Below are 26493 nucleotides of genomic sequence, written 5' to 3' on the forward strand. Positions count from 1 at the left end.
CCGAAACCGTACTAATATATTTAAAATATACGTATGTATTATATTTATATGTATACTTACAATGTATTCCCGCGCTGGTTGCGCCGCTCGATCACTCCTGTCCTTGCTAGCTGCCGCGCTCTTCGCGTTATGAGCTCTGTCGCTGCTGACGTCGTTTGGTTTTGTAAATGAAAGAATTCTAAAATTTAAATTGACCAATAGGGATGTCGCATCGCATTAGTAAAGATGCTATATTTGTAGTTTACGCATTCCTAAGAGAATTCTAGAAGGTAGGGGTAGCCTAAACGATAAGCGGTATTGCATGTAAAGGAGTTATAAAGCCAAGGCAACTCCATAGGTTTATGCGCTAAGACGCTGAGCACACGGACGTTCAGACACACAGACAGACACCGCGCTGGCCTACTGTGTGTAGACTAGCCGAGTGCCGCCCGCTTTGCGGGCGGATGGGCATGGTTGGTCCCAACCCGTGGAGCTCGCTGTTCCAGCTCGCCCCACTACTACAATTTAAATTGACCAATAGGGATGTCACAGAAAAGCGTGACCGTTAGTGGGCTATATTTGCAATTTATGTATTTCTGAGAGCATTCTAGAAGGTAGGGGTAGGCTACATGATTAATAAGTACTATATATATACTCCTGATCTGTACTCCTGATCTGATTGGTTGTTATAGCTACTGTACAATGCCTCGCCGCTGTCTAGCGGTGATCAAGAAGAAAGGTGGACTGACTAAGTACTAACTTTTAATATAGAAGTTTGTATGGTCTGTTCATAAAAGTGTTATTTTCGTCATAAAAAGGATGTGGTCTTAATAATTTGACACTGGTGCCCAAACATTGCATTTGTAAACCAGCCCTGTCAGATACTTTGAAATCTAAGTTGTTAACACAAGTGGCACCTCTGTAAGCCTAATAGAGAAAACATATCAAACTAGCAGTTCCCAACTCAGGCTAGAAGCCGAGATATTGCCAGAAGTGTCCCGCCAAATCGGGGGTCTTAATGATTTGGCGGGCACTGTAACTTGGGTACATTGGGGGTACGTAACCAGTTACACTCCTGTTCTGATTGGTTGTTATAACTACTACTCCGTCTCAAAATTGATATCCCATTGTAGTAGAGCGCATGCGCGTTTTGTCAAATAATCGTTTTTAGTTGCGCTATTTGACATAAGCGATGTGGCGCTATCTCACAATTTAATCCATGTGCTTATTTGCTCTGCATGGTTGGTTTTGATGGAGGCTGCTTGAAAACTGGGACGGAGCGAAAAATCGCAGATGTCACCCTTCCTCCTCAAAACAAACATCCATACTTCTCTCATTCTTTTACGTTGCGACAGATGGAGTTGCCAAGTCCGCCGCAAAGGCGGGAACTCACTGACATTGAGCGTGACCAGGCTATTGTGTCCCTACTGCAGCGATCTGTGAACGGTGTCCCTCGCCGAGGGGCGATGAAGGAGGCGGCCAAGTTCAAAGTCTGTCCTCGTACAATTACAAGGCTGTGGCAACGCGCGAAGGAGGAGGAGGCGAATTCGGGTCGGCTGCATGCTGAGTCGCGCCGCCACGATCGTGGCCGATCGAAGGCTGACTTGTCGGCCAATCTGGAGCTGTTGCGCAACACCCCGCTCGAACAGCGCAGCACATTGCGCTCTGCTGCTTTGTCGTGCGGTGTGCCAAGGGCAACTTTGCAGCGTCGTGTCAAGGATGGGGAGCTCATGGCACACACTAGCAATGTTAAACCCTTGCTCACTGAAGAGAACAAGGCGGCTAGACTAGCCTGGTGCATATTGCATGTTCAACCACTGTCTTTGCTGTTTAAGGATATGAATGATACCATTCACGTGGACGAAAAGCTAATCTACATGACATCAGTCCGGCGGCGATACTACCTCCTCCCTGGTGAAGAAGCGCCTCATCGCCAAGTTCGGTCCAAGCGCTACATTACAAAGGTTATGATGCTCGCTGCGGTAGGAAGACCAAGGTGGGACGAGTCTTCGGGATCGTTTTTCGACGGAAAGCTGGGCGTCTGGCCATTTATCGTGCGAGAAGCTGCTGTCCGCAGTAGTGCCAGGCGTTCGGCAGGGACAATCGTGACCAAAGAAGGTCGTGTAAGCAAAGATACCTATCGTTCGATGCTGATTGAGCATCTTCTTCCTGCAGTTCGTGAGCGCTGGCCTTCAGCAAACGATGGAGTGCACATAGGAGTGCATCAAGATAACGCCCCTGCGCATGTTAGCGTCATCGATTTTCTGTTTTCTGAAGTTGCGTCGCGGCTCGGATTGGATGTCGAGCTGTGTTGCCAGCCGCCGAATTCTCCTGACCTCAATTGCTTGGTTTTAGGTGTCTTTACAGCCATACAGGCCCGCCAACGTCAGCGGACACCCCGTAGTATTGACGAGCTTGTTGATGCGGTTTCCGCAGCGTACTGGGAGCTGCCGCCTTCGACAATTAACGCCACGTTCCTTAGCCTACAGGGATCAATGAACTTGTGCATTCAAAACGCAGGAGGCAACGCGTTCAGCCCTCCTCACATCGCCAAAGCTAAACTTCAACGGGAGGGAAGACTGTCTGTGAACCTTCAATGCTCACCCAAAACAGCCGAAATTGTGTCGCACCATTTCATAGAGCAGACATCCCTTCATAGTAAAGTCAAATAGAGTAAATTGACATCATTTTTAAGACTAAAATAAGAGTGGTATGGGCAGAGATTGGTAGTAGCGGTAATAGTCCGGTAATATGTAATAGCCAAGTAATAGGTAGCTAATAGTTCGACTATTAGGAATATTTTAAGCTCGTTTTAGTAATAATAGATAAGTATTATCTACAATTGGGGTCAGATTGTAATAGTGGAGTACTATCTGATTACACTGGCAATTCCCACTTAGAACAACGGTTAATGAGCAATGCAGGACTGATTCGTAGCAAAATCATGGCACGAGAAGCTTTGGCAGTGCCAAATTGGCACACGGGGGCGAAGCTCGCTGTACACCGTCAAACGAGTGAGCGGTTCGTCCCACGAGAGCCCTGCGGTTCACAGATCGAGGCTCATGAAATCTGCCTCGATCTGTAGCTGGTGAACATATTGTGGTCGACGGCCGTCGACCACCAAGATCAACAGTAGTAATACTCTACTAATATAGCAGTAATATCACTTAGACCAGTCAGTCAAGTCGGTAATACTATCATGTTATTAGGAGCTAATTATGTGGTGGGTTTTACTGTATTACTTTTGGTAAAAAAAATCGTTCTACTATCAATATCTGGGTATGGGACATCAATTTTGAGACGGAGTAGTACTACGCAATACCGTACCACGAATCTTCAGAAATTTATCGTTCTCATTTCTGAAAACGTGGAGATATTGTGGGAATGGAGCAACCAACTACGTCGCCAGAATCTACAGCTCCAATCGCATGCCCAATCTGCGGCAAGTCTGAATCATTACGACGTTGCGGCTCGTGCAAGCGCGTTGGTTATTGCTCTCGTGAGCATCAACGTCAGCACTGGAAAGCGCATCGTGCCGACTGCACGTACCAGTCCAAGCAATTGCAACCAGAAAAGGATTCTCCCAGCTCCAGTGACATGGTGGTTGTAGTGGAGATCAAGAGTGGAGAAGGCAGTGGTCTCACCAACATGATGATCAATCACGTTTTCAATTCAAAAGTCCAAGGTGTGAGATACATTCGACAACGTCTGGGTTACACCCGGACGGAGGAGATGAAAGAGCTAACGGAGATGCCGTTCCTGCGAGAACTCATGCATTTTTCCAGTGGCGTGCTCTATGTGGATCCTCGCCAGAACGTGTTCCCACCATTTACTGAGGAATTCAATCGCCAGTTTGGTTTTGGCTTTGGAATCGACAAGTTGAACGATATGTTGAACTGCAGAGGCGTCAGTGGCGAGCTGAATGCTATGGCCATTTATATTTGTAGTAAGCTGGATGACGGGATTTCAACGTCGGTGAACGCGAGTGGAGACGCGTTTTTCATTGGCACGACGGCGAGGGGTGAGCCGGTTACCAGCAACGTGCTCTGGGGTGCTGCAAACTTTGTTGTACGAGGCCATGGATTATTACCCCGATGTCAATTGCCCGAAGGAACAACGCGAGCAGAAGTTCCACAAATGGAGCCGCAGATATGCGCTCGAGACGTGGGAGCCCATGGCAGGTCGCGCAGGCATTAATTTGTACCAGACGGACCCTTTCCAGTGTGCGGCACACTGGCCGACCGTGGACCACCGCACACCGTAAGCAGCAGCGGAAGCTGCAGTGGCGTGGGCTAAGTGATGTTTGTTGTCGTCCGAATGTGGGAAAGAAAACAAGAAAGGAGGTAGTGAGTGTTCGGCGCTAATAGGTGCTCTTTTCTAGTTTTTTTTTTTTATTCTACCGATAGCTTGAAATTTTCCCTTGCGTTCCTCATGAAATTGAAGTGTTGAATGGAATTGCTCGGTGGACTGACATTTGTGTTGCGCTCTATCGAGAAACTTGACAAAGGTCATGGACTGGGAACAATAAACCATCGATAAATTGATATCTTCGAGTTATCGACCAGACCAAAGTTTCTAGCGTTGTACATTGGTAACATGTACAACAATGGTGCAGTTGACAGGAAGAGACTTGGGTTGCTAGATTCATGGACTCGATCACCTTTTATGCGTCCATCACTTCGCATATTGACGAGACCTCTCTTGGTTAGCGGACCAGCTATAAACATTTCAGTCCAGGATCGCTGTCCACTAGCGGCACTAAGTCTCAACCAGTGTTGCACACTCTTCGGCTCACTTTGCAATTTCTCTTCTCGAGCGCAAACCCTCTTCCAGATGAACATCTCTCACCTCCATGATGTCTCTTTTCAGCCATCCGAAGTCAGTTGTAATATGATCCCAAACAGTGAGCTTGCAGCCTTGCTGAAGTTGGTGATACCCAACAGCGAAGAGGTGTTGCCTCCGATTGAGATACCCTTGCTCAACAATAGTTGCAACCCCATCGAATATCCATCATCCGGCGTCATGCCCCAGTCATCAGCTCTTTTGCTTCCCTTATTCGAACCCACCGAATCCAAGTGTTGTACCAATTCACCATCGCCGAATGAACTCGTCATCGCGCACAACCTGCAAGTATCAGCTCCCGATTTGGAGTCAAAATCAAGCCAGATCGAACCGCTACCCTTCATGCCTCAGAACCATTCTGGAGAACCAGTGATCCCGCTTGAGCTTCTTGTGGGCGTGTGCGTGCTTCCACTGTCGGGCGAGAATAAGAAGCGATTCAAGAAGTGTGAAGTTGCAGGATGCAACACGAAGAAGCAGAGCAACGGAAGGTGCATTCGACACGGAGGCGGTAGACGCTGCTTGGTTGAGGGCTGCACTCGTGGAGCGCAGACAATGGGTCGGTGCAAACGCCACGGCGGAGGTGCACGCTGCACGTTTCAGGGCTGCGCTTCCAGTAGCCAAGGTGGAGGCTTGTGTCGTGTACATGGTGGTGGCAAGCTGTGCACGGCCCCTGGCTGCAAGAAAGGCGCCCAGCGTCAAGGAAAATGTGCCACGCATGCCTCGCGGAAGTGTAAAGTGCTCGAGTGCTCCAGCATCGCCCGTTGTAAAGGCGTTTGCAGACGTCACAAGCACCAGGCAGAAGCTGCTGAGCACCACGACATGGCAACGGAGCGAGCCAACCAACTCGACGTTGTTGTGTAGCTACTCCAGCGACACTCTCGTACATATAGTAGACATCCCTGCACTAGCAATAGCATTGAAACAATAGCGTTAATTCATTCATATTCTGGAAAATACATCGTCATATTTGCCATTTCTTGTGAACTTACGAGTCCCATCCAGCTTTCAGGCAACAGTTTCCGTCCTCAGACCTGTCTACGGCTGCAATAGTCGACGGTCTTCTTCCTCTTTTGCAAGCTTTTCTTCCTCTAGTGTTTGCTTGGCCAACTGGTAGCGCGGGTCCAGCTTCTCTTTCTTGTATGCAGCTCCCAAGAACTGCGGGTCCGACTCCGCCTTCTTGGCGTACTTGAGAATAGCCTCGCGTGGGTCTTCTTCTCGGAATGAAGACTTGATATGGTTGCTCATGAAGTACTGCGTGAACGTCGTGCTGCCACTGATCTTGCCGCCCATTCCTGGACCTGTAATAGGCTTCTCAGGCGCACGAGACTTCTTCGGATCAGCACGCACCTTCTCGTACTTGCGCTTACGAGATCCAGACGTCTCGTCACGGTACATGGGCAACGCGTGAGGGTTGTACACTTTCCCTTCGCCATCAATACGCACACCGGAGTCATTACTCTGTACCTTCAGCTTCTTGGTGGCACTCAACAGAACGCCCTTAGTGCTCTGTCTCGGGTCGTAGAAGACACGGCACGTTCCTGTCGAGCTTCCAACGAAAATCTGGTTAATGCCATGGTGCCATTCCACACACACTGCACTCTCGTCTTCCTTCATGTCAATACTAGCGATAGGCTCCACCAGACCAGGAGTATGGACATCCAGGAACAGAACCTGCCCACGAAGTCCTTTGCCCTTCCGAACACACGTACCGGTAGCGATCGCAGTGCCGTTGTGGTTGAAGGCCAAGTTACACGTTCCGAAGACGCCTTCGATCCCACGGAACTCTTTTACGCTCTGCTTAGGCTTCCGTACGTCCCAGATCTTGATCGTGTCATCAGCGCAGGATCGTGACGCCAAGTACTTCCCATCGGGTGAAAACCGAAGTGAAGAAACACCCACGTCGCCTCCACCGTCCGCATGTGCATCCTTGATAGTAATTGCAGCTCCAGCATAAGCCTTACGTGGGTCGATACACTGCACTTGGCCGTCCATAGTGGCTCCGGCAATCAGCGAACCATCAGGGTTGAATCTACAAGCTGTCACTCCACAACGTCGACCACGACGGTCCTTGAACTTGAACACGGAGGTGTTGATGAGCTTGTTGAATGTCTGTTTGCCTCCAAGACTCCAGAGACGCACGGTGCCGTCCAATGAGCTCGTAATCATTTGATCACGCAGCTTCGGATGCCATTGACCGCCAGTAGTTGAGTGTGTATGGCCGTTGGTGTTCGCCATGTCCACGACGTACATGTCACCCTTGGCGAACTGAAGCTCCTCCACACCTTCACGTGTGAGTATCTTGGGCTGAGACGATCCTGTTACTGTAAGCAGTCGGTCGCCTGAAGGACTGTAGCTCACGGCCACAAGCGGGTGGCCGTCTTCCACCTCGATGTCCCGGAACGGACGGACGTGACGCGCCATACCAGCGAAATCCCACAACTTGACGTGGTAGTCCATCGATCCAGTGGCCACGCGAGCACCAGGCGTGTCTACTGCAATACACGCCAGTCCCTTAGTGTGGCTCTCGAGACCTACTTCGTGAGACTTGGGCAAGCCATAGCGTAGAGCGACATTGTCGTTGTCTTCTTCTTCGCTCTCAGAATCCGATTCAGGAGCGTTGTCGTCACTGTCGTGGCTCTCGTCCTCCTTGTCGACGGTATTATCAGAGACTTCAGGGGCCGTCTGCATCATCTGTGCGGTCATCGCTGCGATCTCAGCTTGTCTCTAACAACCAGTAGCAGTTAGAACAAGATATTTAGCACTACAGATCATATAAGACGCACCTTCTTCCTTTCTTCATCACCTGTCGACGGCTTCTCGCTCTTTTGTTTGTCTCCAAAGCTCTGCATCTCGCGCATCATCCGCTGCAGCTCGGGGTCTTGGCTTGCTGCTCCTGAGCCTTTGGTTTCCGGGTTCTGAAACACATAGGTTCTTGTACTGGCCCCGAACTTAATACGGTCTCCGCTCTTGAGCGTTTGTGGCTCGTTTGGTTCAATCTCCTGGCCATTGACGAACGTTCCTTGTGCCGATCCCAAGTCCATGAGGCATACGCGCTCCATGCTGTCGTGTGCGATGACCGCGTGTCGTCGGGAGATGGACGGATGTTGCAGCCATACGTCGCTTAGCTCCTCGCTGCGTCCTAATACGTAACATGAGCGCGTTCCGATAGAGATCTGCTCGATACTTTCGCCCCCTTTCTCTACTTGTAGCGCGGCCTGGCGATTGCGACACACTGGAGACGAAGCCCTGACGACAAAGAGGAGAGATGTAGTATTAGTTTAAGTGTCAAGCAATGAGAAGGAGAGGAGGACAGCGAGCAATACGCACCACTTCGGAGCGCGGAACGCCATCGTTTGTCTTTCAGAAAATAATAAGCAATAATTGTAAACCTTTATCTTGATCAGAATTATGATTATGGAGTATTTTGGTAAAAACAGATTATTATTGTGTTAAAATGTTTTTATAAGTTTCGATGCTTTTATAAATTGTTAAATTGCAATTCTAACCCTTCATTTCATTCGCGCTGTCCATTCTGGTCCGACGTGGAGGACAACAAGTGCAGTGACAGCATGAGTATGTGGCAGCTACTGGAGCAGGCAGCCAAGAACGCGTCAGCCAACGCTTCAGGCTACGTGAATAGCGTGCAGGAGAAAGCCCACAGTCTAGCAGCTGCGGTGCAGGACGAAGCTTCCACGTTACTACACAGCGCCATCGGCTCAACCCGCATTGGACCCGTGGACGAGATTTTATACGAAGAGCTCGCAGATTACAAGGAGTTTTCGACCTTCTTCTCTGCCGAAGAACATACGCATGAGATCACACGCACGTTGGACGAAGACGCGGAGATACGCGAGCTGCACGACGCGTTAGTGCCGTTGGAATTGAGTTACGACGAGTTCTGGTGCCGCTTTTTCTTCCGTCAACAGCAGAGTGAGCAGCTGCAGCAGCATAAAGAGACGCCACCTGAAGAGAAGAGGGAGGACGAGCACAGCCCAGAAGACAAGCAACCACACAGAGAGAAGGCTGGTAGTGAGGACCAAGAGGGAGTGTGGCTATTGAGAGCAGCCAGAGACACAGAGCGACGTGCAGCGACGCAATGGAGACAGAAAGCCAGAGATTTACACCACCAGCTACAGGAAACCAAACAGATTAATGATGAGAAGGAGCAGAAGGCTCTTAAAGAGTGGGAACAACAGCTACAGGATCTGTGTGATACTTACGAGACCAAAATGGCTGCAGTCACGATGCAGATTGACGAGGCCAGAGCTGAAGGGTACGATGAAGGAGTTCGTGAGAGTCAGGCTATTGTGGAGAGTGTGAAACAGAAGGCGGAGGAAGACTTGACGCGTCTTCGGATGGAGATTTGTGAGGGTGGAGTGGACGAGAGAGTGAAGGTCTTGATGACGGAGAAGGAGGAGCTACAGAAAATGCTGCAGGCTGTTCGTGAGAAGATTGCAGAGTTGGAGAAAGGAAATGTACCCACTGGAAGTGCAGCTGTTGCAGAGCTGACCAAGGAGAAGGATTTGTGGAGGATGCGAGCACTTAAGATGAAGAAGCTCAAGGACCTGGTGCAAGCTGAGCTTACGACGTTGCGGCAACAGCGTGACGCTGATGCAGCTGCTGCGTCGGATCCTGCTGATTCTGAGAGCGCTCAAGCAAGTGCAGATGATCACAGCAAGCTTCAGACTCGTATGAACGAGCTGCAGACTCAGCTAGCCAATGCTCTGGCCGGTGCTGAAGCGCGTGCTCGTGGAGCGTACGAAAAGGGGATTGAAGCAGGCAAAGCCGATGCTGAACAACGATCGAAACAAGAGCGTGACCAAGCATTCCAAGAGGGCTATAAGAAAGCTCAAGCTGAGGCGAAGAGTGAGATGGGTGTGCTTAAAGCAGAACTCGGGATGTTCCGTGCATTCCACGAGAGTGCAGCTCATTGCGCCGATCATGTCGGTGCAGACACTGGAGGTCTGCTGGACGACTCGCTTGACGACGTCTCGCTGGCTGACGGACAACCGCTGTGCTCACCTACGTCTTCAGTCTCGGTATTTACTGACAACGGCAAGAACGATTTCTCCATTCCTGAAGCCCCCAAGTCCACCGACGACTGGGGTGAGTGGTAAGAAGGCATCGGCCCCGTGTTCTGCATGTACAAGCCATATTTTGTGAGACCAGTACCAAGTATTTTTTTTTCTAATCGAATATATATCCGTCGCGTATTGCATTGTCTGAATTATTTTTCATTACTTTTGCTTGCACGGACGTGCTGATACAGACTTTCGGTGGAAGAAAGCACCATTTGCCTGTACCCACTCACTGAAGATCGTCTCGATCTCTGGTCGTGGATGCTTCCATTGTGTAGATCTTCGATAGAATTCAGTGTTAGCTTGCACACAGGATAAAAACAGCTAAAGATTCGTACCGATTAGCGTGATTGCAAAAGTATGGTCTCCCTTTTTCGGTGAACCGAGTCTCCCAACCTTCTGGAAGGTTAAGCACAAGAAACTTCTTCATATCCTGCCAGCTCATTTTAGATCGCACACTTGAAGTTCGCGCTGGAGAGGCTGTTGGAGACACTGGTCTTTGAGCTGGTGGCGTCGGCTATACAGGATAACAGATAGTGTTAGAACACACGAGTTAATAGGGTGCTGCATAAGATTCTTACCCTGAAAACTATAGGTTCTGGGTATTCTACAACAGCGACGTCTTCTGCAACTGGGCTGCTCGACTCCGGTGTTGTCGACAACTGCAGTCGAGATGTTCGGACCTTTTCGTACGCTTCGGCGTCACCACAAAGGTTGATAAAGAAATCTACGCAAAAAGCATACTAGCTTAAGGTACTGACAATGCTATGGCCCAACAATTACCATACAAACTCACCTTCAATGTTCACGCGACCAACCATTTCTGGGTCGAAGAGATTTGCCAAAGTTGATCGTTGATCCGATGAAAGCGCGAGTCCAAAGTCGCCGAGGACATCATTGAGTACAGCAAACGTTACCTGGTATCCAGACCGCATAAAATGAGTTAAAGATACTACGGAATGCGTTGTTGGTTCATACCTTCCCGGGCACTTCCGCTTCAGCAGCCAGAGCTTTCTTCAATCCATTGTAAGGTCGCTCAGGGCACCTTCTCGTTAGGATCTCCCTTATCGATGAGAAGATATCGTATGCTGACGCATCAGCTGACAGTCTGCAGTCTTTTAAGTTTGATGCCTCGCGATGTGCGTTCTTCTGCTTTTGGGTTTCTTCACTCAAGTGACGAATTTCTTCTTGAAGAGCTGCCAATCTGATTTTTTCCCCATAAAATATCGATTAGCTAAAAAGAAATAGGGTCATAGTAAAAAATTCGGTTAACTCACCTTGCTGCATGTTGTTCCTCAGCTGCAAACTGTTCCTGTCTCGCCTGTTCCAGTCTCCTTTTCCACCTTTCTGCATTGTCTTCTGTTGTCTTGTTCGAGGCGTATGACAGTTGCTGAATCTGTGCCTTTAGTTGTTTAACCTGCTCTTGCGCTTCAAGTTTTGACATCTCCATCGCAGTCATTGAGGTTTGTAGCTCTTTTACTCTATCGTTGCCATTGTCCGGAACTGATTCCGTCCGTGGTGTCACAATTTCGCCAGCCAAATATTGTGCTCCAAGCTTAATTGGCACTCGAGTACCTGTATCCTGTTGTCTCCTTTCCGCTACCACGTCTTCTCTAATACTCGACGTCTTCTCCACGTCAAATCGAAATGTCAAAGAAGTCACACCAGCACAAGCTGATGTTGGATTCATTACTGGAGGACGAAGTGCGACTCGTTCTTCAAAAATATGTCCCTCTTGAACGACTGCAGATCCGATCGATACTTCACATTCTCCAATCAATTTGTCCGTTTTAGGCTGCTTGTTGTAGACCGTAATAGCGAGTTTTGGAGTAATAGTCACTCCAAGACGCATACTATCGAGCATTGTTTGCCACTGAGATTCGAATGACGGATTGACGGTAACATCGAAGAAATCTACAGACCAATCGGAAGGATAACCTTCAACCGCGTAATCGCATGAAGTAAGCGGGTCATACGCTGTGCAGTAGAGTCTTGGTTTCGGAAAGTCAGAGCCATTAGGGAGTGCTCTTCGCACACTTATCACCACGAAATGACCAGGGCCTTCACTATCCCCCCTAATGAGATTAATGTTCTCAGTACTTCCAGGGATACACGAGACTTTGACAGTATCCGTGAAAACTACTGGTCGGTCGATTCGATGGTCACATAGCTTGGGTTCGTCCATCTTTATCTGTGTCTTGAAATTCCATTGCACAGCTCCTGATCCACTCGCTCGAGCCACACGAGTCGTAAGCACAGACCCTTGCGGATGAAGCTCCATAACCGCGTAAGCATTTTGATGTCCTGAGATGAAATCTTGAAACTCTTGCCAACTAGTTTCAACGTTGGTGTACTTACCCACAACTTCATAGCGAACTAGTAGCGACGATGCTGTATGCGCTACAAATGTAGCTAGAGCTCGCAACGGCGGAGGTAATTGAGATCCGTGCAGTGAAAGTGTATCTGCGACCAGCTGCTGGAAACTGGGCTTGCTCTGTTGATCTAGATATTCACTGTCGATGGAAAACACCAAACTTCGAGGCGATACAGACCAGAAGAACGGCAATTCGACCAGCGACAGTAAATTCCGAAGAGTCGATACGAATGCTTCGCTCTCCACCATTGTCAGACTGAGAATATGAAGTCGGGAAGTATGTGACGTAGTTGAGTGATGCCGACATCTAAGTTCTGCACGCAGTCGTTCAATGATTGTAAGCATTGAGTTATTAAGTTCTGGCTGGAATTCGCTTGTAATGAGACCGTATGGCGCCTTTGCGAATGCCAATTCTCGGGAAACTTCGTGTGTTTCTTGTTGTCGGCGCTCAAAGCTAGCGGATCCTAATTGTGCAATTAGATTCTGGTAGTCAAATTCATCTTCACGAAGCTCGAAGGCAGCAGAAAACTTGAATACTGGATCTCCTGCTCGGACAACGAGATTCCGGCTTGCATCAAGCGCAATCGTCACGAGATACTGTTGCTCTCCTTGACATAATTGCATGAAGTTTGTCAGTGCATGATCAAACTTAAGCTCGATTTCCTTGATTTTTTGGAGACGCACGATCAACCGGAACAAGTTGAAGCTAATCACTGGACTGGCTTCTGGAGATGTTGATAGCACGTGGCAATCAGTCCGCACGGCATCAACCGCGAGCGAGAGCAGGAGTGGAGTAATAAGACGATCATGTGTCGCAACACCAAGCTTGTCCGGTTCATTTTGAACCTCTATCAGGAATCCAGTTTTCAGTACGCAGCTTATGAAATCACGTAAATGAACGACATCAGTGGTGTCAGCACCAAATACACTCTTCCAAATAGTTCTAGTACTATTTGTTCCACTGCGTATCTGTAAGTGAGAAGCAAGCTCGCGGCAGGTTGATGTTACGTCAAATGTTCTCACAAGTTTCATCAAATCTCCCGATTCTGATAGCAACATCCTAGCCAGGATATCTCCACTTGATTTTAATGGACCATGCTGGTCAGCACCTTCTCTTTCGGTATTGCTCGCATTCATTTCATGGTCAAACGCAAGATTCATGGCGAGGGATCTTAACTCATCAACACCGCCAATGAGAGATGCTTTCTCGTCGAGATTTTTGCATATTCTTAGCAACTCCTTCTGGGTAATATTTTCGTGAAGTTGTTGCAGTTCATCTTGAAGACTTTCACGAGCGACAGGGTTCGTAGCAGCAAATTCAGCTAACTTAACGAGAATCTTGTCGAGACTGCCATCTCCAACTCGACTAAACGTTTTGGTACTCATCTGCCCAACATATTCTATAAAAGCGGCCTTTTCAATAGTAATCCTTCCCGATCCTGTGGACGCGGCACCGAAGCGGTTCATGAGTAAGACCGCATCTTCAGAATTCAAATGAATACCCAACGCTGACAGCAACGCAACGAACTCGAACTGATCAATACTTCCACTCCCGTCGTCATCCACTTGTTCAAACACTTTTTCTGCTACATTCGCTTCCCCACCAGACGTCACACTGAGCTTGATAACTCGCTGAAAGATAATAACACCCGTTTCTCCACTTTGTAGGGTCTTCTTTTGGCATTCCGTTGTGCTACTACTCGAACGGGACCACGATCCAATCGTTGAGCTGAACGCATAGGCGTTGTAGGCTAAATCTATAATCTCTTCGCACAAAGGAGCAATAACAGTACTCATAACCTCCGCAGTATGAGGGATAGTTTTGTGGCTTGTCGGCGCTACAGATTCCACCCAAACGTGGTCTCTTAAAATCCAGTGTTTAAACTCAATCAGACTAATTTCACCGTCTCCATTTGCGTCAAACTGGCCAACAAGGAACGCTTTTTGTCTCTGAGTAAGAGTAGGTTGGATATTCAACAACTGGAGCATTTTCTCGAATTCTTGAGGACTCAATGAACCCGATCCGTCAACATCAAAAGAGCGGAAAACCTCTTCAAGATGAGAACGTTGTTGGTCCGAAGCGCCGATTTTCTCGATTAATACACCTCGAAGTTGTTCACCGAACCTTTCTTCAGGAGATATTTCGTGTTGGTAGCATTCTTCGCACAGCTTGCTTTTAGTAGGCAGCAGCGAGTAGCATGGAGAGCAGAATACGTTGACGCAATTCGCTCCGTTACACGGGCAACTATCAATATCTTGTGATGTTGCTGTCTTCGACCGTCCTCCAACTAGTACACGAGCTCCACAATCGATACACTTGACATGACTCGAGCCACTCTTCCTGCCACCTATTAGACGAGGCAGTGAGGCAGTTTTCTCCGCATCTCCAAGTGCTTGTTGCTTGTGCTGAAGTAACAACGCCAATTTGGTTGATCGTTTAGCTTCGAGGTCTCGGATGCGGCTGCTTTTATGCAGTTCTAGTTCGTTTAAAGGCGTAGGGGGTAGATTCCACTCTGGAGCGCTTTTAGAAGATAGTGAAGGGTAGAATGGTGATATTCCATCTCTCTTCGAGTAACTGGGCGTACGACTGACAGGAACGACGTACTCAAGTTCATCCTCCACGTCACAGCGGGATATAATCCGAGCCGCATACTCCTTTTCCAGTAGTTCATAAAACGCAGCCACAGGAGTTGGAATATGCAACTGAGACCGCACAGATCCGTCGCGGTTTTGCTTTGAAGTATTGTGAGTATTTGCCAACAAAGTCGACTTCTTCGCAAACTGGCGGAGATACCAAGCCATTGATGGATCTCGTTCCAAAATTTCAGCTGCAATTTTGCGACGAAGAGAGATTTGTGACGTTGAAAACGTAGGAGTAGGAATCGGAACCTTACGCTGAATAAGAGATTGTCGTTTTTCGCCGACTGCTAGACCACTTGCCCCGTGCAGTTCGATCTCGAGAATACCTTCTCGATGTATACTATCAGGAGTATCTCCATCTTCTTCCATATCTGGAAGTTCACACGCCATTTTCTCTTCCTGAATATCTGGAGTGAATAGATTTAGAATTCGATCAGTCTGAATCAATCCAGACGTCGGTCCTTCCTCCAGTCCTCCAAAAAGTAATCCGATCTTGTCATCATCCCAACTTGCAACATTGAAACCAAGTTTCTGTAATTTCTGTCGGCATTCAGCTTTTGAGACTTTCGGTGTCTTACCAAACGCAGTTCTTAATTCGCGAAGTCCGATTCCGTAGCGTTTTGCTTGCCTCAACAGTTCCTCTTTCTCGTTCTCAAAATTCCGTCGCTTTTCAGCTGCCACCGCGTTTCCTGTTGCCACAATCGTCTCCGATTTCCTACTTGAATTGGTAGAAGAAAACTGTCTGGTCAACGTGGTCGCACCGGCGTTCAAATTCTTGTAGGACTGGCTGCCATTAGTCTGAGTTTCCTCATCACCTTCTTCTTCCTCGACGATTTTCTCACCACCTTCCAAACGAAATGTAGGCTTATCTGAATATACCGAGATCCAGAAGTTACCAACGTTGGTGTTTCCAGTAACTTTATCCTGTCCATAATTCTGTTAGTTAATCAGTATACAGTTTAAATTCTAAACAGTCGTACCGTTCTCATGTACATGCTTGGAATGATGCAGTATCTGCCCGGTTCCATGGTAGCTTCCACCTACAAATTATTTATTAGTAAAAAGTCAATCATCTAGAAAAAAAAGTTGGTACAACATACAGATCGTACCGAAACAGCCTGTTTAAATGTGTATGCAGCTTGTGGAACGCCGTCATCATCAATTCCGGGTATTACTGTTCCGGGGATGATTGCCGGTGGAAGAGGTTCCGGTCGTTTGCCAGTCATATAGTTGTCTCGATCCACTGGTTTATACGATCGATAATACGCATCGAGTTTCTTCGTAGGTTCTCTGATCTCGAACTTGTTTGGGTCATTGCCAACTGGACTCAGTGAGCAGATATGGAAACCTACTGGAACAATCTTGAGATTCTCACTTCCACGAGGATCTTCCTGACTCAAAGACGCAAAAATTCGAGCTCGCTGCTCAAGTATCAGCTCGAAGTGCGGGTTGTTTATCCACGTGCTTTTCGTGGTATTGCCGCCACAATTGGCTTCATTCCAGCTGCCTTCTGACCGACGACCATGCCAGGAATCCGGGAAATCTTAATTAAAAAAAAAAGTTAGAACTTTCAAATAGGTCACTAAATTCAATTCAAACCTACCTATGCCAGCGAAGAAATGCGTAAATGACTGCATCCACGCGTCAAACGACATGAAAAAAGTCCCGTCATTTGCGTTGATCTCGATCACCTCTTCTTGGGAAATTTCATCAGCGCCAACTCGTCCTTGAGGGTTGAGAGTCATGAACACCCTCTTATCAGCATTGGCTCCAACTTTACGCTTCATAATCTTGAAGAATTTATCGATAGCGTCCTCGTTTGCTGCACGCTCATCACTGGAATCTGACCAAGGCCCAGTCTATGAAATAAAAAATATTGTTAGATATTATTTTCATCGATTCCTCACAATTCTTACCCATTCTCCCATTCCCCACGGATTTCGTAGTTTAACCAATCGAACATATTCCCCTTTCGCTGTTTTAATGTCTGCAGCATCCACGAGAGCATATGCGTGCTTGAAGTACAAACCATTTCCAGCGCTTGACTCTACTGCGACCTCTTTCGTTGAGGTTACAGGTGGCTGAATGGAGCACCCCATCAGAGTTCCAGAATTCTTGTAACGTGTAATTTTCTCCCAAAACGGGTCACCGTGTTTCTGCTGCGGTTTTGCAGGGGTATAAGGATTTTCACCAAACCCAGGAAACCCTTCTCTAAGAATCACTTGCTCTGCACACATGCCCGTTAGGTCGTTCAGAGCACAATCAATGAAGCCTCCGATAAGCGCCTCGTAGCTTCCATGCAACTTAGCATATGCTTTTTCTATCAGTGATACCCTGTTCACCCAATTAGATAATAATTGTTAGCTTTCCAACAAAATTGAGTTGCTTCTTCATACTTACCACAGCTCGTTCGGATTGCGACAGCGAGCGAAATAAGGCTTCCCTGGCTTCTTGTCAGTAAACCCGAAGACAGGCAAGCGATCGTCTATAAGAACATAGTTCCATACAAAATTCTAAAGCGAGAAAAACAGTCAGAGCTGATTAGCCTCAAAATTTGAAGCACAGCTACGAACCTTCATAAATTTGCAGACAAACAACCCTTTTGATTTGTGCTGATCTCGTCGCCAAAATGTCTGCGCTAGTAGGTCGGATCGTGTCGCAACCACGCTTAATGCACCTGGAGAAGCACCAATTTGTTATTTGAAGAGGTTCATGGTGAAATTAGCATTTGGTACTTACTCAAAAACCAGCAATCGCCCAGATTTCCCTGAATAACGTCTCCAGATGATACTCCATCAGCAAACAACGTCGCATTCGAAGCGAAAACATTATCACTAGAAGACATTGCGTAAATATCGTCCTCGTCTTCCTGTGGACTTCATAAAAATAAATGATTTATCACTAGTGCTTCTTAACATTTTTTTTTCAAAGACGTACCTAATATCATCCTCCTCGTTATCCGGGGCATAAATTGGTCGTTCCCAGCGGATTTTCCCTCGTTGCAAAAGTCCGATAACCTTTGCTTGATGCTGCGATCCCCCTTTCGACGGAATAACTCCCCCAGCTTTGCATATTGCTGCTGCTCCATCTGGATCACTACTACAAGGTCCAAACGTCGGATCTGTGAAGAATTTTGTCGCTGGATCAGTACACGCTTTGATGGCATGTTTTATTTTCTCCTGGAGGAGTTGATCGGCCAGTTTCAGTCCTCGAATCAAAGCACGACCAGCGAGACCCTTAATCTTGACGGAGATGACAGTATCCTGACGACCAGAGACGACACTGATACCCAGCTTCTTCAGCTCCTCTTGCAACGTATGGAGATCGGCGGCTCCATTATCCTTCACGGCGGATCGCATACCCACTAGAAAATGACGAGTCACTTCTGGACGCGACTCTTAATAAAAAAAGTTCTCAAAGGTCGGTAGTTCATTAAAAAAAAAAAAAAAGTAGACACTGGAGGCCATGAGAAAGCATACAATATTGAGAATTCCTCATAATCAACTCAACATTGTCGTTATTAGAGAGATGACATTTGGCGCCTCATGCCTTGTGTGTCGGATTAATCTGTGATGTCTTGCCCGTTGGTGTCAAAGAATAATGGAAACCGATTTTGAAAAATGAAAAATGAACGTTTTGCGATTCTAAGTGGAGTGTGCAAATGATGATTCTTTTTATGCTCCTCTGCGGATATTAACGTATAATACGTATTAGAGTGCGGGACTCTATTCTTTTAGAGTGTGGTAAAATCGAAATTGCGCACTCTATTTTATGCGCACTCTATTCCGACATCAGCACTGACAGCTCAGGTGGTTAAGACACTTGGGTTTATTGAGGGCCCCAAGTGGGAGCAGGGTTGTCGCGGGCTCGATTCCCATCGAATACGTTAATTCTCCGTGCTAAAATGGTAAGTCTCCTTCTGCATTGTCATTAACCTAGCTGCAAGCTCGCTAACATATCTTTTGCTTCAGTTTAATCCTCAATGACGATGTCGTCCAGCGTCTCCATCGATGTGCTCGTAGCTTTCACAGTCGTCAAAGCTTCCGCTGTCATCTTGGGCACCGTCGTGACTACGGAGTTCCCAAGCCATTTGAAACTTGGTCCCGTACACGTCGTGACGTGCAATGTGCCACGAAGTAGGGTCATCGCTAAAACCACAGATCGAAACGCTTTTCGCGACGACAGAGTCTGGCGTCTGTCGCCACGCTTTCATTACCCATGCTGCGACCAACTCGACCTCAGGCGGACGAGGGTTGCCCCCTGTGGTTTAGGTTGCACTGTCCAGATCTTGAAAGGTTGTTTTGTTAGCGCACTCTAATTGATCGCACTATATTTTTTAGAGTGCTCTGCGGAACCGCATTCTATTCGAAGGGCACTCTATTTGCTAGGGGAACTCTAATCGATATTATACGTTATAATACATGTATCGACATAAAATATCTCCAAGGTTTGGAGATTGTGTTATTGCTGGTGAGTGCACTGGACCTTACTGCACTTCCTGACGAAAAAGGGGAGCGACTGGCTAACTATGGATGAAGCAGCAGCGCTGAACGACGACCATGGACATCCGCAACGCTTCGATGAGCATGGATCTCCACATGGCTTCAAGCAGTGGGGCGTGGTAGTTTCCCCAATAACCCCAAGTGCTTTGGGGAGAATTATATACCGGGTAAGAATCAAGTTCACTTGCTGGTTCTGAAGAATGAGTCGAAGCGTCCAGCCGATGATCAATCAGCTAGAAACATGAAAATCGAACCATATTTGGAAGCCATCGAACCCATCTTAGTTAAAATGGCATTAATTCGTTCCATAACGTTGCCTGTAGCACTTTCATATCATATCATATTCACACACAGTATATCGCGTTCCAAACGATTTGTTTGTGGTTAATGATTGAACGCTTCCATCTTGGCTCCAGAGGCCAATTACAGTTCCATTACAGCATGGGCGTCGTGTATTTAGCGTTTGTTATATTGTGTTTGGAAGATTCGGTGCATCTCAACTCCCTGTCAATGAGCCAACTGGATCACCCAGGGTATAATGACTAGAATTGCTATCACGAGCATCAACCAATACGACAAGTGTACCACTGTAATTGACTCCGGCTCAACGTATCCCATGCTTTCTCTCAGGTCTCTGAGGCACTCTGCTTTTGCTCTTGTCAAGTCGTTTGTTGGGCTAGTGAAACCACTGTCTAGTAGAATAGGTCTCCGCGGTAACCCGTTGGTTAAAGCCTGTAACAAGCCGCGAAGTCGGTTCCAAAAAGCAAGGTTCCGTGATATGTGTGATAGAGTAAAGCGGGTAGGCACCACTTCTAACGAAGCGGCCGAACTCTGGCGCACTGGTTGAGAATTTGTTACAGATCGAAGAACTAGGCCTTGTCATTCAAACTTGCAACTTCCATCGATGTCTCTGGCGCACGCTGTTGCCATTCTGTGATCTGTGTAGTTTCCTCGCTAGCTCGCCGATTCCTTGGCTGAAGTGTGTCAGCACTCCGAAGATTTGTCTGCAATCTGGTACCGCCCGGAAGACTCACCGATCGAGTAGGCAATGACCTTGTACGTTTGGGGTCAGGCTCATCGGGTTTTGCCACAGGAGAAATCGTTGGTGGTGTTGGGATCGTTTTGTGAGTAATTGGGCTTAGAGGTTGTGTTCGTTCATTAGCTACGACGCGATGCTGAAAAGTTGTTGCCGTGGGTTGCGCCGGTGGTCGAATATAAACAAAATCGGATCAGATATTCAACAGAATGAAGTACTCGCTATCAGCTAATTTTTAAATAAAAGGTGCTGCGTACCCGTTCAAGATCTGGGGTAGATAGAATCTTGACTCCTTCAGGTTTCATCGAACATAGAGTATCTTTAAACTCGGTAAAATCCTGCATAAAAACACATTGTTTAGTATCAAAGGCAAGACACGAAGGAATAGGAAGTAAGAAAAACTTGCCGTAGAATCCACCACGAAGGCAATAAGGTTAATTCCAGCGAGATCAATTACCTGTTTGACGAAGATTAGCGCTAAGGTTATGGTTTCGTCGAACTCAAGTGTCTCCAGACACGTATACGGAATGTTATACAGAATGGTCTCCAGTGGTAGCTGGTGGTAAAATGTCAGCATGGTTTCCCCAAAATCAAGCCATTTGTCAACTGTAGTTGGCATCTACTCGACAATTAGTAAGTAAATCCACAAAATAATCATGCATAACTAACAACTACCGTACCATCTTGTCTTTCCCACAAGAAGAGATCCAACACTTCCGTACAATGTACGTTCGACATACCTTGGTGCTTCTATTCAGCGCGTTCACTTGCTCCCGCACCCACAACGCTTTTCCCTGGTCAAACAGCAACCGCAGCACAAGCCAGCGTCATATTCGTTTCTTGTGTTCTAGTCTATCGACGTACCGGGTCGATCACTCCAACAACGTCATCCACTGACAAAGCGATGAGCAAAACTGCGTCTAAATGTCCTATACTGTCACAAACACGCTCTCGCACAATGGTAGTCTGCTCACTGCGCCCGGAATTCAGAGTACTGAGTAAACTCGTCAACGACATGAAGAACAACTGCTGCAATGGAACGTAGGCTGTGCGCAGCAGTGCATTTGCGAGTTTCATAACCAGAGGATGCTGCGTTCTCATCAATTCCACGACCTCATCCACATATAGTCGAAACATCTTTTCTCTTAGTTCCACGGCCAGGTTGAGCCTCATACTCAGCTCGACGTTCTCGTCAGTAACCTGGAAAATGAGAGACAGGATATTTTGCGACTGACTTGTCTTCTGTCTTGTACTACGAGTATATTCACGATTCTCCGATCGATGGCGCTTCAGCCGTAGCCGCTCTTGCCGCTGGTACGCCGCATACAAACCACTCGACATTTTTGTGAGAAAAGAAAATGAGAACCCCGATCCCGAAAAATGAAGTTGTGACCATCAGGGATGCCGAATACGGCATTTTCATTGATACAAAACCTCATGTGCTCGTAAATAATGCCGTGCAACTTTGAAGACAGATAAATAAGTAATGCAGTGCAAGATCCAGAAGAAATCAATAACTGCAATATATTCCCTGCGTAAACTGCATGCTAAAACCGCAGTGTCGACCACAGCCGTGTAGTAGAAGCTCGCTATACGGGCGTTCGTGTAGTTTTGCGTTGCCATCGGAGAAATGGAAAGTGAGGTCTGAAGGCGTTGGGGTTTCGATCCATCACTGGCAGCCAACCAAAGCTGGCTGGCTGCGCTGAGTTGAAAATTCGTAACTACTGGAATCTGATTATATCCGTGAATAATTGTATTAATGTGGATATTTAGGAAAGTAAATAATTTTAGCCCGGTTATTGTATTGTATTTTCCGTCAATGCATTTTTCGGGATCCCTGGTGACCATCACTCTGTGAACAAACGTCACAAATCTAAACTTTCCGATGGGGTGAACAATCAAGTTCAATCGAGGTACCAATGGCGATCAATATTAGAATCGTCTTGTAATTTTTGTTGAAATAGACTGATGGTGGGTTAATTTTATTTACTTACTAGTAGTACTTCCTCCGTCCGAAAATATACGGCAGTTTGTCCAAAAATTTCATTTTTAAGCTCAAATCATCGTATGAAGGTTCATTAATTGGCTAATAGTAAGGCGCTCCGCGTAATGATGCGATTGGTGGGTTTCACGAATAAATTCGTTGGCTAGAAGTAAAGTTACGATCTCCGGAACAGTGCCACTTCACCCCACTCTACCTTTTTCCTTCGTCGTTCCTACCCATGGCTATTCCCACCGCTCTAAAGTGCCGCACCCGCAAGAACCTTACCCCAGCCGAGCGTGCTGAAGTTATCGCCTACCTCCTGAGTGTTAGTACCGAGCTATCCCCTCCTCAAGGCGCCATTAAAGCTTGTGCGACTAAATACCCTTGTGGAGACGCTCAGATCTCGCGATTGTGGCATCGATCGGTTAAGGCCATTCAAGCAGGAGCTCCTATCGACTACGAGAGCGGTAGAAAGGGTCGAAGTGGCCGTAAGTCACGGTTGACGTTGGAGTTCCGCGTCCAACTCAACGAGGCCATCGAACTTTTTCCCCTGGAAGACAGAACCGACATCCGTACTTTGGCGAGTAGTCTCGGTATTGCAAAGTCTACGTTACACGACTACTACCAGGCTAAGTTCGGTTCAGTTGAAATAAGTAATGGATACACGCACTTAATTCTTATATTTCCGGACAACAGAATTACAGGGACTGCCTTATATTTTCGGACAGAGGAAGTAGTAGTTAATATTTTGTATGTTAGCTGTGATTCGGAGTCGTGTTCTACAGCATCGGCTGGTAACAGGTCGACGACGAGTAGCAGCACTACGTCTCGCTACCGCACTCATCGGTCTTCTATTGATCTTTGGCGTTGTTCTTAGTTTCTTTATGTAATGGTTCACGCAACCGACATCACGTCACCAAGAGCGATTAAGCTGCTTACTTACCTTCCGGTATCATCAGACGCTGTGACGTAGCCGTAATAACTCTTCAATTAAAGCAAAAAGGTCTACTAGAGACCAACAAGGCCTTTGGAAGTCGGAGATGTCGGCGTGCTCTCTGCTTCTACTATTTCCATCGTGAAAAACCGAGTCCTATCCGCCATTGGGATGATCGAGACTTGGGTTCGGCCGTTGAGATTTTCCAAGGTTGCTATGAAGCCGCTAATGATCCACTAGACGTCATTTCCCGTCTCGAGTCACTACCGTTCTTAAGCTTATCAAGGTAGGCAAGCATTGTGAATTTTGATGTCTTACCTGTTTCTCTTTTTTTTTTTTGTTAAATCCGACACTGAAGAGAAGAGATATCCCTTTTATCAGGTCTGGTTACCTCTCGTGCTAGTTCGAGCAAACTCATTGGATATTGGTTGCTGAGATTCTGCTCTTCTTCCTGGCACGGACTTGACTGTGATTTATGCTGATCGTGGGAGACGTGTGCTTCGAAGTAGAAGGTTTTTGGAAAAATAAAAAACTAACAAATGACTGAAATGCGTTACCGGTGCGTAGTTCGTCCATGTCTTAGCACATTTAATGCTGCATTGTTGAGTAGCTTTATGCGCAAGTTGTGACGGATCTAACCATCAACTACTGAGATTGCGTGGCTGGAGTAACTAGTCTGCTCACTAGAGAAAAAGTGTTCCCGACGGCGACAGTGTGATTACTTCCGGTGCTTTTAAATCGAATCTGTTTAACTTCGAAGTTCACCCATCTTAGCTGCCAACGCTCGTTCGTGGCGATCAGTAAGCTGCATGATCCGTTCACTCGCGAGAGCTCGTTCCTTATCGAAAAGTTTCTCCATCCGCACACGTTCACGACGAGCAGCATTTGCCTGTCGTAGTAGATGTTCCCGCTGCTCTTCAGCGTGATGTTCTTCCTCCAATACCTTCAACAATTCTTCGTTCTGTTGTCTTCGAAGTTCATTGATCACAGCACGTTTTTCATTTTCTTCCACTTCTTTGGTTTTCTCCACGTCATCAGCACTGTAAGGGCCAGCACACGAGTCCGAATCCGACGGACTCTTGCGATCTCGGCTGGTAACAGGTCGACGACGTGTAGCAGCACTACGTGGACGTCTTGCTACAGCACTCATCGGTCTCCTACTGGTCCTTGGCGTTGTTCTTGGGTTCGATAGTACCGAATCGTCCACTGATTGAGTAGTAAACACTGTAGCAGAGGCAGATCGCGGTCGTACAGCGACCATATTTGCTGTAATATGCTTGGGTAACTCCATCTTCTTGGTGACTTTCATCTTGTAGAAACTCTCGAGAATTTCGTGCTTTTGACGCTCAGCCATTTGTTTAATCTGCTGTCGACGACGAAGGAGGGTTTCTCTCTGCTCCTTAAGGTGCTGGATACGGTGATTATCCGTCTCGATTCGAGAAAGCAGCAAGTTGGTACGGTACTCGTCCTGCTTGTTCTTACGCATTAGAGCGGATTGGATCTCTTCTTCGCGTAGCTTTGCGTCTTGAAGACGAGCTCGTACCGAAGCGTGCTTCTGTTCCTGCATCCTCTGCGCTATCATCGCCTTCTCTTCAGTCTTTCGTAAGATAGCAGACTGTTTTTCGTGGAGTTGTGATTCCATACGTTCATAAGCTCGACGACGTTCACTCTCCAATCTCCGCTCTTCACGTTGCTGAGCTTCGATCTGCTGCTGCTTCTCGCGTTCACGCTGCATCAGTCGGAGCTGAGCTTGTCGTTCTTGTTCTCTAAGTCGCTCTCGACGTTCTTCTTCAATCAACGCTAGCTGGTGTTGAACGCCTTCGATCGTCTCTTTCTTCCGCAGTGCTTGAAGTCGTACTTCTTCTTCTTTCACTCTTCGCTCCTCTTCGAACGCTTGACGGCGTTCTTCACTCTGCTGTTGCTTACGTGCAGCTTCTTCGAGTTGATACTTACGTTGTAGGTCTTTCTCTTGTAGTACATTAGCGATTCGCGCTGTGTTTCGTGCCTGTTTCTCTGCTAGTTCTCGAGCTTTAAGATGTCTCTGTCGCTCTCGTTCTTGTATCAATCTCTCTTCACGCTCCTGCATTTCTCTCAACTTCCTTGCCGCTTCTCGCTCTTGAGCGAGCTGATACATCTCGTTCTGAATCCTCGCTTCTTCCTGGTGTCGTCGACGTTCTCGTTCACTCAGCTGAGCATCACGTTGTCGGCGAGCTTCTTCCTGCTTAGCACGCTGTTCACGTCGCATGATTTCTTTCTGCTGTTCCTGAGCTTGTTTCCGAGCCAATTCGAGCTCAATACGATGCTGTTCGGCTCGTTCTATCTCTCGTTTACGTCGCTGTTCGTCAGCTTCTCGTTGTCGTTTAGTACGTTCCATAGCGAACTGTTCTTCTCTTCGTTTCTGTTCTCGTTCTTTTCTCTCTCGTTCTTGATGAAGCTCCGCCATCTTGAGCTCAAAGTTAAGCATCTGCTGTAGTTCAAGAGCTTGACGCTGTTGAATTCGCTCAAGCTCTCGTTTTTCTCGTCCTAGCATGGTAGAATCTTGCACTGAAGCCAAGCAGCAACTGGGCAAAGTCCCAAAGCCCAGACGAGCGGCCCCTACTGGGGAGTGACAGTAACTACGGGTTCTCAGCGACATACTACCGTGACCTCCATCCAGTTGAGCCTGCATGAGCTCGTGACGTTGTACTCGTACATTGCGAAGCTGGATTTGGCGGTTCTTCTCGTATCTCGCAGCTCGTTTATTGACAAATTCGCGATCCTCAGCCCTCCCACCTTTCGATGAGCGGATAAAGTACTCAAGAGGTCGTTGAATGAGTTCATCAGGCTCAACACCGAGCATCCGACAAGCCTGATCAACGATTATTAGTCTACATTAGCAGAGAGAAACAGGGTATAGTGTTACCTCAATGGAGCGTGGGCTGGTCAAAATGGGGTCAGCCATAGCATCAGTCTCGTCAAAGTTGTCTAACGTGATAGCGTCACTCTCGTCGACATCTTGGAACTCTAATTTACTGGGAGCACTACTCGCCAATTTGAGTCCATTACTGCCATGACCTGGAGACATCGATATATCCCCGTCTTCCGCTACTCAATGCAGATCTCTAAACGTAGTGATGTGAGGATG

General features: G+C 47.3%; 9 protein-coding genes across 10 annotated transcripts; 4 read left to right on the top strand and 5 right to left on the bottom strand.

Moving 5' to 3' along the window:
• The first annotated feature begins 3287 nt into the window (after positions 1-3287).
• On the top strand, positions 3288-4452 carry PPTG_05161 (hypothetical protein). Its single transcript, XM_008898659.1, has one exon. The coding sequence runs from the start codon at positions 3364-3366 to the stop codon at positions 4174-4176; it is 813 nt and encodes a 270-aa protein (XP_008896907.1). The 5' UTR covers positions 3288-3363; the 3' UTR covers positions 4177-4452.
• A 266-nt stretch (positions 4453-4718) lies between these two features.
• PPTG_05163 (hypothetical protein) lies at positions 4719-5793 on the top strand. Its single transcript, XM_008898661.1, has one exon. It carries the CDS (start codon positions 4813-4815, stop codon positions 5680-5682), a length of 870 nt encoding a protein of 289 aa, XP_008896909.1. The 5' UTR covers positions 4719-4812; the 3' UTR covers positions 5683-5793.
• PPTG_05162 (hypothetical protein) lies at positions 5768-8173 on the bottom strand (the record flags this gene model as incomplete). Its single annotated transcript, XM_008898660.1, has 3 exons — positions 5768-7545; positions 7605-8067; positions 8149-8173. Coding segments are annotated over 3 exons (2177 nt in total), but the record flags the coding sequence as incomplete, so codon positions are not given.
• Positions 8174-8333: 160 nt separating this feature from the next.
• On the top strand, positions 8334-10048 carry PPTG_05164 (hypothetical protein). Its single transcript, XM_008898662.1, has one exon. The coding sequence runs from the start codon at positions 8391-8393 to the stop codon at positions 9936-9938; it is 1548 nt and encodes a 515-aa protein (XP_008896910.1). The 5' UTR covers positions 8334-8390; the 3' UTR covers positions 9939-10048.
• Positions 10049-10052: 4 nt separating this feature from the next.
• Positions 10053-18272, bottom strand: PPTG_05165 (the record flags this gene model as incomplete). 2 transcript variants are annotated; one of them, XM_008898663.1, is made up of 14 exons in its annotated part: positions 10053-10179; positions 10238-10416; positions 10481-10626; positions 10696-10816; positions 10878-11103; positions 11177-15837; positions 15894-15953; positions 16023-16456; positions 16517-16772; positions 16830-17247; positions 17314-17426; positions 17487-17590; positions 17653-17789; positions 17851-18272. In XM_008898663.1, 14 exons carry the CDS (start codon positions 18270-18272, stop codon positions 10059-10061), a joined length of 7398 nt encoding a protein of 2465 aa, XP_008896911.1. In that variant the 3' UTR covers positions 10053-10058. The 2 variants fall into 2 exon arrangements, with proteins under 2 accessions (XP_008896911.1, XP_008896912.1); XM_008898664.1 differs by lacking the exons at positions 10053-10179; positions 10238-10416; positions 10481-10626 and having other exon boundaries at positions 10670-10816.
• A 613-nt stretch (positions 18273-18885) lies between these two features.
• On the bottom strand, positions 18886-19059 carry PPTG_21644 (hypothetical protein; the record flags this gene model as incomplete). The annotated part of the gene is made up of 1 exon (XM_008899275.1): positions 18886-19059. The coding sequence occupies one exon, from the start codon at positions 19057-19059 to the stop codon at positions 18886-18888; it is 174 nt and encodes a 57-aa protein (XP_008897523.1).
• Positions 19060-20573: 1514 nt separating this feature from the next.
• Positions 20574-21792, bottom strand: PPTG_05166 (hypothetical protein; the record flags this gene model as incomplete). The annotated part of the gene is made up of 5 exons (XM_008898665.1): positions 20574-20672; positions 20709-20789; positions 20909-21070; positions 21132-21245; positions 21316-21792. The coding sequence occupies 5 exons, from the start codon at positions 21790-21792 to the stop codon at positions 20574-20576; spliced, it is 933 nt and encodes a 310-aa protein (XP_008896913.1).
• An 881-nt stretch (positions 21793-22673) lies between these two features.
• PPTG_05167 (hypothetical protein) lies at positions 22674-23325 on the top strand (the record flags this gene model as incomplete). Its single annotated transcript, XM_008898666.1, has 2 exons — positions 22674-23088; positions 23195-23325. The coding sequence occupies 2 exons, from the start codon at positions 22674-22676 to the stop codon at positions 23323-23325; spliced, it is 546 nt and encodes a 181-aa protein (XP_008896914.1).
• A 727-nt stretch (positions 23326-24052) lies between these two features.
• Positions 24053-26433, bottom strand: PPTG_05168 (hypothetical protein; the record flags this gene model as incomplete). Its single annotated transcript, XM_008898667.1, has 2 exons — positions 24053-26217; positions 26272-26433. The coding sequence occupies 2 exons, from the start codon at positions 26431-26433 to the stop codon at positions 24118-24120; spliced, it is 2262 nt and encodes a 753-aa protein (XP_008896915.1). The 3' UTR covers positions 24053-24117.
• Between the last annotated feature and the right edge of the window lie 60 nt (positions 26434-26493).

Source organism: Phytophthora parasitica (genome assembly GCF_000247585.1).
Source record: "Phytophthora parasitica INRA-310 unplaced genomic scaffold supercont2.7, whole genome shotgun sequence".
Classification (NCBI taxonomy): Eukaryota; Oomycota; class Peronosporomycetes; order Peronosporales; family Peronosporaceae; genus Phytophthora; species Phytophthora nicotianae.